Genomic DNA, 13,293 nt, shown 5'->3' with positions numbered 1-13,293 from the left:
GTTATTTGGTGGTTTTGTGACATGGTTTTATCCTATATTTAATGTCTCTCACACACACAGGAAAAAAAAGAAAAACACCGGGCTTCTGTTTTCTTGCACTTATATTTACTTTCTGTTGCAATCAAACACCAATGTCTGACCCATTGACCCAGAAATCCTATGCTGCTCTTTCTAAGGGGTGATCTGCTGTATCTCTCATGCACAATAGATGTTTTGCCCATTGCAAATATATTTCTTGCTTTCCTTTTCAAAAAAATGAGATTTCTTTCTTTTTTTATTATTATTTCTCCAGATGAAAGATGCTTTGCTTATCACTTGTGAATGTGAGTGGGAAGAGGGACCTGTTAGCATATAAAAGGAGCTCATATTCACAGGAGGAAGCAAAGGAAAATGAGTCTCTCTGTTGCCCACCCTTAAGGATATGAGTCTCTCTATATGTGTGTGTGTGTGTGTGTGTGTGTGTGTGTGTGTGTGTGTGTGTGTGTGTGTGCATTTGTGTGCATCTGTGTGTCACACACGTCTCCTCACACACAATACAACATTGTTGGCCTTAGAGATCTACTTATGCACTGATCTACTCCAACAAAGAAGCAGATGTTTATTTGTCCAGCATTGGTGTTTTCCTATTGTGTGTTTTTATACATATGAATTGAAAAAAAATATTTAAGAATATTTAATTAATAAGGCCACTGCACTGTCACTATGTATTTTTTTGTGTGTGTGTGTTTCAATTGCACTGTTCTATGCCTCTTTTTCTAACATCATATGTCATCTGTGCCAACATAAAAACAAATTTAAACCTGTGGTGGCAAGGCACATTTTTAATTATTGCAATATATATTTAATCATCATGATCAGGACAACAAAATGGTTGCCATAGCAATACAATATATTTTTTATATTTTGAAGAGAAAAATCTGAGTAGTTGATCATTCCATCTCGAATATACTGTGAGATATTTGTATTTTATTTTATTTATTTAACATTTTATATAGTCTCATATCTCCATTGTGTGTTGTGCACGGAATTTTAAAATCGATATTCATTTCAAAAACAAACAGAGCAACGTAAAGGGTTTGATCCTCAGCAATATTACTGAGGCGCTACTCACTCATTATCATGATGTTAGCATTGGCCAGTAGCGTTCCGTGTCTGTTGGAGGCTTCACACTGATAAACTGCGCTGTCATTGGGGCTGGCATTGTGGATCATGATGATGTCATCATACACTTCTCTTTTTGTTGCTGGGACCTCTGAAACAGATGCTAAATTAGTCACTTACAGCAATCCTATTATTTATTTATTGCTTTTACTATCTCAGAAATGTTTTATATACATTTACAATTCCCTTTACATTCGTTAATAGTTTAATTCTTAATTTTGCTTGGAAATTAAATGCATTGTAGCAAATAAGGTATATTATGTACATCTTAGAAACAAACGTTTGTTTTTATATTGTAAATAATCAACATCAAGCTGGTAACAGTAAATCCAATTCACACTTCCCCAAATTTCCAATGTGTTCTTTAACGTCCAGTTCTTCAGTAGCTACATTTATGTGGAACATCTACATTTACGGCATTTGGCAGACGCCCATATCCAGAGCGACTTACAACTGAGCAGGTTAAGAGCCTTGCTCAAAGGCCCAGCAGTGGTGGTAATGGGATTTGAACTTGTAACCTTCAGATCCAAAGTACAATGGCTTAACCACTGAGCTACCCATCTACTCTGTTATTATTTAGCAGGTAAACCAGTTGATTCTTTACATTCTCTTTAGTAAATAAAACAGAGTCAATGTAGGTTGTTACTAAAAATTTAACAGTGTTCACTTCTGAAGAACTAAGGGAATGATATTACCTCAGGCTGTTATAAACCTTGCTACAGGATGAATGTTAAATTAGACATTTTCCTTTGTTGAAGTTTGTTGACTACTTCAGAAAGCATAATTTTTTTTTTAGAACATGGGAATTGGTATATATCTAAAATTTGCATTATACTACATCTTTTACTAATTTGGGAGCTTGTGTTATAGTGGACAATTTCACAAAAGCTTTCAACAGGCATTTCCTAAATCAGGGAGCTTTACATGTACCACTTTTGACATATTTTAACAAACAAAGGAAAAATTGAGTCATACCACTCAGAGAGTGTCCATTCACCAACCATGACACAGAGGGTGGTGGGTTGCCATATGCAGCACATTTAATGACAACATCAGCTCCAATCACATTCAGCTGGCCTTTGGGTTCAATCTCCCACTTAGGAGCCTCTGTTGGAAAAAGAAAAATATGCATACAGACAAACATAATTGAATAAAAAACTTTAATTTGCAGCTGCAATTGGATTGCAAGCTATTCAAGCTCATTTTTTATCTTTTCACTTTACGCTATTTTGTGGCCACACATGACACACATTGTGCACTGACGTAGGGAGAGTGGAGTTCTTTTAAATTTAAAACTGTTATGTGAATCTGTTAACTCCATCTCCAGACACCAAATATAATTTTTTTCTGGATGTACACCATTTACTGCTATCTTAAAAGAACAGGCTGAGCAATTTTGTGTTCAACAGATAAGAATTCAGTCACAAAATGTAAATTAGACAGTTGATGTGTCATTACACAGAGGGACGTCTTATAAGTAATAGAATGAAGAAAGAAATGTAATGAGATTAATTTCATATCAGACTTGCAAAACGTTTATTTTGTTTTGTTTTTTGAGATGAGGAATTATCTGCCATAAAACACTATCATAGAGGCAGTATCTGTGAGACAGATAGAGTATATCAGCATTTAATTGTTGGAATGTTACCATGCGGAACCATTTTTTAACGCATAAAAGCAAGTGATTTGTTTGAGTATATCCAATTATTTTTTTGTAAACGTGGATTGCAGTGTGATTCCTTGTTACCACTTGCCAATGGATACTAAAATACTAAGAATGCACTGTGATCTTGTGCTTTATGTAAGAGATCATGTTAAAGGTCTCTTTAATTGCTCCTAAACTATGGAATGCAACTGTTCATCAGACTCAGACACATATTCTCACCTTTAAACATACTTTTTAGGTTAGCTTTTACTTGACTAAAGATTATTTGAATGTTATTGTTATTATGTGTACTTACTTTTTATGAACTGCATTTATATGATTGGGTTTTCTTATGCAACATGCCTTGAAAACCTACTTTTAATGCCATTATTGTAAAATCAAGTGTATTATTAGTTTATTATTATTATATGAAACTAATTATTATTTAGTTAACAGATAAAAACACAACAAACAAAAAAAAATTATTCCATATTAAAAGAAAAAGAAAAAAAATATCTCACCCTCCACTGCTACATGGAAGTAATGCAAAACTTGCCCATAAACATTATGGGCTTTGCACATGTATTTGCCCATATCATCATCTATCACTTCCTCTATGCTGAGGTGCTTCCCAAAATTCTTCACTACGGCTCGGTCAGGAAGATTCGCTCCTATCTTGAACCACTCGACCATCGGAGTTGGGCTGGATGAAGCAAAGGTGCCAAAAAAAAATTACATAAACAAAACAAATGACAAATTGAGTTATTAAATAAGGTATATTTATAGATAGGAAAGTTATTATATGGGATTAGTTTGGACTGGTACTCGAACGTAAACACATTAAATGAGAATATTATTTAATGTTATATTAATGGTCTAACATGTTTTACTGATAGTCAAAGTGCTCTCGTCTTGGTTATCATTACACTAATGTCTGTAAATGGCATACAATGCAAGAAATCTCATATTTATTAAGTATGCTGTATTTAGTTGAATGAGAGGATGTTACTTACAAGCCTTCAGCAATGCATTCTAATAGCAGTTCCTCGCCTTTCACAATATGAGTGTATGTTTGACCACCAGAGGGCGACAGAACACTGGGCTTCCTCTTCAGAATCGCGTTGGCTATGATGAGGAACCATATGATCCATATGTGAGGCCATATGATACATATAATTACATAAAAAAGCCATTTTTTTTGCACATATGCATGATGGTATCATTTATTGGTCTAATAATTAATTCTATATGCATGCCTCTGAAGACATTAAATAATAATAATAATAATAATAATAATAATAATAATAATAATAATAATAACAATAATAATAATACAAAAATACTACTACTACTACTACTATATATAACTTCTGGTAACATCCAACAGATGCCACAGAAAATATAATGGTTAATAATTTTAAAGTATGATTTCTAGGTTTCAACTTAAACATTTAAAAAAAATTGATATCTCTGCTTTATGCTGTTAAATATTTTTGCTAGACTTGAGAAGCAGGCTGTGAACAACCCTCACCTTTTTCCCTTCCACTACCAGATTGACTCATTGACTTTGCTGAAATGGAGAAATGGAAAAAAAGATGGAAAAAATACATGGAGGTACAAATAATAAATCCAAATAATAAATGCAGCAAACCATAAAATGAAATATTGACATCTGGCAGTGTTGATTAAAGTGACAACCAGGGATTTGCATTACTATTTTATCATGAAAATATTTTGTGTTCAATAATGATCAGAATATAATAATAGGATTAAATGCTTTAAAAATTGCATTTACATGTACAGCACCTCCAGAAAGTATTTACCCCACAGGGATTGTTTCTTTTTATTGTAATGTCAAATTGTGCAGAAACCAAATTCAGCTCAACATCTAGGTAACATCATTCCGGGGATCAAGCAGGTTGATGCTGGCATCAAATTCAATGGTTGATTTTTAACAGAAGGAATAAAAAAAGCTTGTTGCCATTATAGGTGACATTGGATCCAAATACAGTAAAGGCACTTTTTTGAGGAGAATCGGTTCCACTAAGTGACATATATCTCTATATATGTTTTATTTTTAATTTTTTTTTAATAATATTCCACATTTAGTCTCTCTTTGCTATTATAGTTCTCCACTCTTCTGGGAAGTCTTTTCGCTAGAATTCAGAGCATTGCTGTGGGAATTATTGCTCATTCAGCCACACAAGCATTAGTGTGATCAGGCTGTGTGTTGGGCAAGGAGGCCTAGGGTGCAGTAAGAGTTCCAGTTCAGCCCTAAGTTGTTTACTGGTTTTGACTTCAGGTCTCTGTTCATGTCGCCTGAGTTTCCCTTCAGGAACTCGAGCTGCGTCGAAACGTCTGCTCGTCTGCTCGAGCTGCGTCTGTGGCAGGGTCTGTCGGCCCTGCCACAGGGTGTTCAGAACGCTGCCTCCCTTTTGCGGTTAACTCCCTTATTTCCGCCCGGAGGTTCGTTGCGGATGGGGGTCATCCGCTGCCTCTCAGGGGGCTTCAACGGCCGCAGTGCGCTGCTCCTGCCGTTCGGGTTCAGGAGGACTGTCTGCTAGCCCTGCCACGGGTCGTGTTCAGGGTGCAGCATTCTCCAGCGGTTTGCTCCCCGTATTCCGCCAGTCTGGTCGCTGCCGATGGGGGGGATCCGCCGCCTCTCAGGAGGTGTAGTCGGCTGCAGTGCACCGCTCCAGCCGCTCTGAGTGGGTCAGGGGCCGGCCCCGAGGGGTTGGTTCTCCCTGTGGAGACTTTCTGTCAGTCTGGAGGGCTGCCTGGAGTCTCTCGGGGGTCCTGCGTACTGTGGAGAAGGGCCATTCGGCTGCGTACATTCGGTTCGCGTCTTTTCCTCCCCGGTTCAACGGGGTGTGTCCCACCCTGGTGGGACCCGTGCAGGCTCTGGTCCTGGGACAGGTGGTGCGTGCTCTCCTGAGGAAACGGGCCATCAAGGTGGTTCCCTCCTCCTTGTTCAGAGAGTCAGGCTGCTACAGCCCGTGCTTCGTTGTTCCGAAGAAGGACGGTGGGTTGCATCCCATTCTGGATCTCCACTCCTTGAACCACTCACTTTTGAGGCTCGGGTTCAGGTTTCTCGTTTAGAGAGGTCGTGTCTCAGGTCGAGTCCGAGGACTGATTTGTCATACGTTAGATCTGGAGGTTGCATGCTCCCATGCAGCCGTCCTTCACCGCACACGGGAGGTTCCTGAGGTTGCTTTCGGGGCGAAGCTTACCAATATCGGTCCTTCCGTTCGGCCTAGCGCTCTCACCCCGTGCCTTCACAGAGTGCGTGAACGCGGCACTGACCCCGCTGCGGCTTTAGGGCATCCGCATTTTGTATTATATCGACGATTGGTTGATGTTGGCTCGTTAGAGCGCCAGGCGGTTCGGCATTGAGATGCTGTTCTCGCCTGCATGAAGGTACTGGGGTTCAGACTGAAACGCCGGGTAAAGTGTACTTTCCCCAGCGCGGAGAACCGCTTTTTCGGCGTGGTGTGGGACGGCGGGTTACGGGCACGGTCTCCCGCCCGGTTTGTAGTCATCCTCACTGCAGTCAGGAGGGTAGGAGCAGGCCAGCCAGTCACTGTGAGGCAGTTCCAGAGGCTGCTGGGTCTCATGTCGGCAGCGTCCAGTGTTTTTCCACTCGGCCTTCTCCGCATGTGGCCCCTCCAGTGGTGGCTCCGGGGCAGGAGGGTTCTCCCCCTGAGGGAGTCTGTATCGTACCATCAAGGTCTCACGGTGTGCCCTTTGAGCCTTGGTTGCATTGTAGGACCCTACGTTCTGTCCCGAGGCCCCGTTTTAGGGACTCCTTGTCGTCGCGTAATGCTAACGACGGACGCTTCCCTCACGGGGTGGGTGGTCATGAGTGGCCACTCCGCCTGGGGTCTGTGGAGCGGCCCACGTCTCTTGTGGCACGTAGGTTGCCGGGAGATGCTGGCAGTGTTGTTGGGGTTACAACACTTCCTCCCAGTCCTTAGAGATCACTATGTGTTGGTCCGCACGGACAATACTGCGGTGGTCTCGTACATCTACCACCAGGGGGGCCTCTGGTCTCGCCCCTGCAAACAGCTGGCGCAGGGGGGTCCTCTTGTGGTCCCGGGACAAACTCATCTCATTTAGAGCCGTTTACGTCCCGGGACGGTTGGATGTCTGAGCAGACGCCCTGTCGAGACAGTGGCTGCCATGGGACGGTCTTGGCCGAGGCTACGCCTGTACACCTTTCCCCCCAGTCGTGCTGCTCTCGGGAGTTCTGGTATGAGTTCGCCGGGAGGAAGTCTTCTCCTCCTGGTGGCACCTCAATGGCGGGCGGAACCCTGGTTTAGCCCGGGGTTGTGGAGGCTGTGGCCCCTAAGGGGGCACAGTTCATTGCGGCTGTTCTCTCTACCAAGGTAGTAGAGGCCCTTCTCCACTCCAGAGCTCCCTCCACGAGGAGGTCATACGCCGCACGATGGCGTCTGTTCGCGTCACGGTGTGAGCACCATGACTTGGACCCAGTTAACTGCCTGGTCGGTTCAGTTCTGGTGTTTTTGCAGGTACAGTTTGCCGCAGGGTTAACCCCTTCGACCCTGAGGGTTTCCGTGTTCACTGGGTAGGTCCCATTGGTGACACGTTTCCTCCGCGGCGCCTGGAGGCTGTGGCCCGGGACGCGTCTCAGGGTGCCTGTCTGGGTCTTGGCAGTTGCCTCGTCCCGCCTGGAGTTTCCCCCTGGCATGGCCAGGGTGTTCCTTACACGCTGGGTGCTCCCACACGATGTGTCGTGTTGCAGGCATTCTGCCCTCCTCTGTTTATAGCCCCCGACCAGGGGTTACAAGACCCGGCTGTGTCCAGTGCGAGCACTGGGTGCTTATCTCCACAAGACGAGTCCTTGGAGGTGGTGGGTGCAGTTGTTTGGCTGCGAGTCCTGGTCCTCTGCTGCCGGATCCACTGGAGTGTCACGTCTGTGACGCTGCGGGTTGGTCCACCCCGCTGTCCTTTGTCTGGTTTTATGGCCTTGATCTCAGAGCCACCCCGGGCTCCTCTGTTCTGCGTGCTGGTGCCGAGGCCCTCACTCTTTCGGCAGGGTCTGGTCAGTGTGGCGTGATTGGACACTCCAATCGAGTTCCCGAAGGGGAATGTCTCTAGGTTACGACCGTAACCATAGTTCCCCGAGGGAACGAGACGCTGCGTCTCCGTGCCACACTCCCTGCATCCCTGCGGCGCTTACCTTCTCTCTTTGCAGAAGCTAATGTCGCTACCACCGCACAGCCATCTTGTAGCTTTCTGGTTTACGCGACGTCGCCTGTCTATGACGTCACGGCTTGCCTATTGGCTAGATTTCACACGTGGTTCAGAGCGTGGTCACGCAGGGGCGTTCCCATAGCGTTTCGACGCAGCGTCTCGTTCCCTCGGGGAACTATGGTTACGGTCGTAAGCTAGAGACGTTCTTCCATATTTCCCATGGCAAACAATCTTCATTTCTTCATTGTTTTCTGGGCCTTAGTTTTTACACAGAAGTATGTCATGCTGCTGCAACATTGTTACTCTTGGTTCCAGTGAAGACATCATATATAATTGTGTGCCTTTAACTTAGTGGCAATTGCTTGGGGATGCCTGCATATGGGTGTCGATACAGTAGCTCATTAATTGGATCAGACCCTGTCGCCGGTTCACCACTGTTCCTTCCTTGGACCACATTTGAAAGATACTGATCACTACAGACCAGGAACAGCCCACAAGAGCTGCAGTTTTAAGCGATGCTCTGACCCAGACATCTAGCCATCACAGTTTGTCATCACAACTCACTCAAATCCTTACACTTGGCCATTTTTCCTGCTTTGAATACAAAATGTTGACTTGCTGCCTAATATATCCCACCCACTAACAGGTGCCAGTATAAAGAGATAATCAGTGTTATTTACTTCACCATTCATAATGTTATATTGTATGGTAAGCCTGATTGATATATATATATATATAAATAGTTTTTGTATTTTTATTTATAAAAATGTATAATTATTCATAATTTAGTGTTATTTTTCGTAGCGTGTCACTTTAGGGACAGGAATACAAACCATTCTGATACTGTATGCATTAAAACATCAATAATGATACTGATAAAGAGAAATAATAAATAGAAATGATCATTACTGAGGGGTGTAAAATCTATCTAGCAACCATCAATGTAAATGGATGCATGTCTTCCCAGCAAAAGTTTCTGTTTCAAGGTTATTAGCAAATTGCACATTGTCTTTTAAATAATTTCCTCAATGTCCCGGTCCAGTGTTTGCTGTGCATGCTTTAAATGTCTTTCTTTTAGAAGAGACTGAGTCATGCCTTTAGCTGCTCTTAAATCCCTGACCATGACTTTAATGTAGGCTAGTGCAAAAAAAAAAAAAAAAAAAAAGCATGAGCTTTATGAACATAGAGGACTAAACAGCTCTCTTTCACCGAAAGGATGACATGTGCCAGATGTCTGAAACAAAAATGACCATTATTCAAACCTGTTTGATCCATCACTGCGACCTAGACCTCATACGAAACCCAGTGCTTGCTATGGCTGGATTGGTGCTATGTCACTGATCAAACGCCATACTCTCGCTGACACATACAATGTGAAGTCTTATGTTCTGCTCAGGTCAAAATGACACATTTGATGTTTAAAGGTGGAACAAGATAAAAACCCTTTTTGACTCTCAGCTGAACACTGCCTTTTCTTATATTAAAGCATTTTCAGCAACTACTATGAATTATTCAGTAGCCGCAGTAATGATAACATGAAAAGCTATATAGCTACAAGGACCATTTATCCATCTTCTGTGGTGGCTTTCCTGGCCTGAGATGAGTTGGATCTGGAGCCCATCCTGGGAACACAAGGCTATGGGGCAGGAATGCATACTGGATGGTATGTCAGTCTATTGCAGGGCACACTGCAAACACATTCATACCTGGGGCAATTTAGCATCGGCAGTCAACTGCTGGCATGTTTTTTGGAAGATAAGGGAAAACCAGGGTACACAAAGCAAACCCAATTGGACACAGTTTACATAGTAAATCTCAAACTGGGGGGCCTGCTAAAGAATATGAACATAAACAGAACATTACTAATGAAAATTTCATGGTCAGTTTTTTTGATTAAGTGATTAAGGTGATTAAGGCTCTGGGATGCTGATCAGAAAGTTTTGATTTAAGCCACACAGTGGAAAAAAACAGGCCCTTTACAATCGTTTCTCCAGGGGTGCAATATTATAGCCAATATGGAACCTTTTAATGCATAATCTACAGTGTGCAGGCTATATTTTAATGCATTAGTTTTCTTAAAAAAATTTAAAAACACCCTTTTATTACTGATTGCACTTAAGGAAAGCAAGCAGTGTGGATCAGATGTGAAATGTAAACTCGAGGTTTCCCTTCGTAACTCAAATCACATATTAGCTTAATCAATTTTAGGTGTTTTGCAAAGCAGGTGCTTGATAATAAGCCTACTGTATCATTTCCTCCATCTCTTATGTGCACACCTGCTTTTACACACCTTCGTCAAAACCTTAAACCATATGTTTAATAGTTTCCATACTGTTTCTATTACAAAAGTAATGACCTGAGTAAATGGAGAATACAGTACATCAGTGAACTGTTTGTTTAAGGGTTATACATACAGTTTCTGACAATAACGGACATAGCAGTTTTCTGGACGATGGTACGAATTCTTGGGAAGGATGCATAGCAGCAATAGTCTCTCCGGCTGTCTGTCTGAATAGCATTGGAGAAGTAGAGGTTGCCATTCAGCCCCACAGTCACTCTTTCGTCCTGCTCTATTTGCTTCATGCCTACATAAGTGAATGAGAGAAGGTAAAGATAAATAATTCGGTGTGATCTTGTGCCTACGAATGCATAGCAAGTACAGATAGATATTTACACCGTCTTTTTTAATGGTAATTTTACATTAAATCAGTGAAAGCAACATTAAGTGGATAATTATTACAAGAATGCATTTGTGTGAGTGCTTTTTACTCACTCTATATAAGTGGCATGCTGTGACGCAGAAGTAGGGCACTCAAAAAACATTTTATAAATGTTTGAAATTAATTATTTGTTTATTAAATTATTATTACAATAATAATGACTCAAATCATTTTATGAAAAAATAATGTTCCTTAAAAGTAAGACAATAATAAAACCGACTTTTTCTAAAAGCATGAGGTTACCCATCATGCAATATTTACATGCATGTCATGCCTGGTTACTCACTGATCGTCATCCAGTAGATTTCCAGTGGAGGAATTCCTTTAGGTGGATTGCATTCCAGAATAAATGGCTGTCCCTCTTCTACCTCGATTGGATCAATTTTCTCCTTTGGGAACTTTGGAACATCTGGTAAGCACAGCAAAAACAAGGCAAATGCTGAATGCGCAGGTGCAGTGATATAACGTGGCAGCAGGAGGGCAGTAGGAGGCCTGGCTCTCTATAGATCTAACAAAGTGCCATCATAAAACAGAGAAGATTTATAGCACCCTATAACCTTGGTCCCAAAGCACAGTAATAACACACCATTACTACATCACCGCCTCATGTCAAACTTCAATGAGTGACTAAGAAGTGCTCATGCTTTGTCACTGCTGCCCCCTTTGGCCTATTTCCATCGTCCAGAGATTTATATGGTGGGTTTTAGAGCACTGTGAGGAAGGTATCTAGCAGTATGATGAAGAGAGCAGTAGGTCTATTTTTCACTCCATCCCCAAAGTTCACATACAGACACTTACACAGCAATAGGAGAGGGCAAAGTTCAGGGGGCTTGTAGCAGGCAAATACAGCAGACACCCCCACTGAGAGCAAGAGTGGCCATTTCAGCAGACTCCAGCCTCTAAATCTAGTCGAAAGAACCATAATCGTAGGCTCATATTTTACTCACTGGGAATGATGAACTCAATTTCCTCTGACATTGCAGTTCCGAACTTGTTGAAGGCATAACAGCGATAGACGCCTTGGTATTCGGTGAGGTTCCCATTGTTCGGGATAATAAACGTTCCAGAGTCTTCATAAGTGATCAACATGGGGTCCTGATAAGGATCAAAATCTTGCCCATTCTTTGTCCATTTGAATCTAGATGGGAAAAAATCTTGGATAAATAAACTGAATACTGAAATTATTTACAGCATGTAATAATGTAAAGCATCAAGAAAAGGGAAGTGAAGCCATATAGTTTTTACAGTGTTATACTAACACACTATAAAAATTGTATTTTGGAAATTTTGGAAGTTTATATATTTTGGAATATATATATATATACAGTGGGTACGGAAAGTATTCAGACCCCCTTAAATTTTTCACTCTTTTTTATTTTGCAGCCATTTGCTAAAATCATTTAAGTTCATTTCTTTTCCTCATGAATGTACACACAGCACCCTATATTGACAGAAAAACACAGAATTGTTGACACTGTTGCAGATTTATTAAAAAAGAAAAACTGAAATATCACATGGTCCTAAGTATTCAGACCCTTTGCTCAGTATTTAGTAGAAGCCCCCTTTTGATCTAATACAGCCATGAGTCTTTTTGGGAAGGCTGCAACAAGTTTTTCACACCTGGATTCAGGGATCCTCTGCCATTCCTCCTTGCAGATCCTCTCCAGTTCTGTCAGGTTGGACGGTAAACGTTGGTGGACAGCTATTTTTAGGTCTCTCCAGAGATGCTCAATTGGGTTTAAGTCAGGGCTCTGGCTGGGCCATTCAAGAACAGTCACGGAGTTGTTGTGAAGCCACTCCATCGTTATTTTAGCTGTGTGCTTAGGGTCATTGTCTTGTTGGAAGGTAAACCTTCAGCCCAGTCTGAGGTCCAGAGCACTCTGGAGAAGGTTTTCGTCCAGGATATCCCTGTGCTTGGCCGCATTCATCTTTCCCTTGATTGCAACCAGTCGTCCTGTCCCTGCAGCTGAAAAACACCCCCACAGCATGATGCTGCCACCACCATGCTTCATTGTTGAGACTATACTGGACAGGTGATGAGCAGTGCCTGGTTTTCTCCACACATACCGCTTAGAATTAAGGCCAAAAAGTTCTATCTTGGTCTCATCAGACCAGAGAATCTTATTTCTCACCATCTTGGAGAACTCCATGCGGGTTTTCATGTGTCCTGCACTGAGGAGAGGCTTCCGTCGGGCCACTCTGCTATAAAGCCCCACTGGTGAAGGGCTGCAGTGATGGTTGACTTTCTACAACTTTCTTCCATCTCCCGACTGCATCTCTGGAGCTCAGCCACAGTGATCTTTGGGTTCTTCTTTACCTCTCTCACCAAGGCTCTTCTCCCCCGATAGCTCAGTTTGGCCGGACGGCCAGCTCTAGGAATGGTTCTGGTCGTCCCAAACATCTTCCATTTGAGGATTATGGAGGCCACTGTGCTCTTAGGAACCTTAAGTGCAGCAAAAAAATTTTTGTAACCTTGGCCAGATCTGTGCCTTGCCACAATTCTGTCTCTGAGCTCTTCAGGCAGTTCCTTTGACCTTAATGATTCTCATTTGC

The 13,293-nt window shown here is 42.3% G+C and overlaps 1 protein-coding gene across 30 annotated transcripts in view; it reads right to left on the bottom strand.

The window, feature by feature from the left end:
• chl1b (cell adhesion molecule L1-like b) overlaps positions 1-13,293 on the bottom strand; it is a 96,835-nt gene that overhangs the window by 36,573 nt on the left and 46,969 nt on the right. For 21 of the 30 annotated variants that reach the window (XM_083531544.1, XM_083531551.1, XM_083531540.1 and 18 more), the window contains 8 exons: positions 11,688-11,878; positions 11,027-11,149; positions 10,435-10,605; positions 4,338-4,376; positions 3,820-3,931; positions 3,328-3,509; positions 2,137-2,268; positions 1,112-1,252 (listed from right to left, as the gene is read on the bottom strand). In XM_083531544.1, the coding sequence (XP_083387670.1) occupies positions 1,112-1,252; positions 2,137-2,268; positions 3,328-3,509; positions 3,820-3,931; positions 4,338-4,376; positions 10,435-10,605; positions 11,027-11,149; positions 11,688-11,878 (1,091 nt within the window). The remainder of the gene's footprint in view (positions 1-1,111; positions 1,253-2,136; positions 2,269-3,327; positions 3,510-3,819; positions 3,932-4,337; positions 4,377-10,434; positions 10,606-11,026; positions 11,150-11,687; positions 11,879-13,293) is intronic. The other 9 variants (XM_083531557.1, XM_083531555.1, XM_083531542.1 and 6 more) reach the window with 1 other exon arrangement.

Source organism: Silurus aristotelis, assembly GCF_946808225.1.
Source record: "Silurus aristotelis genome assembly, chromosome: 2".
Taxonomy (NCBI): Eukaryota; Metazoa; Chordata; class Actinopteri; order Siluriformes; family Siluridae; genus Silurus; species Silurus aristotelis.
The sequence above is the reverse complement of the archived record's forward strand: the minus strand, read 5'-3'. Positions and strand labels throughout refer to the sequence as shown.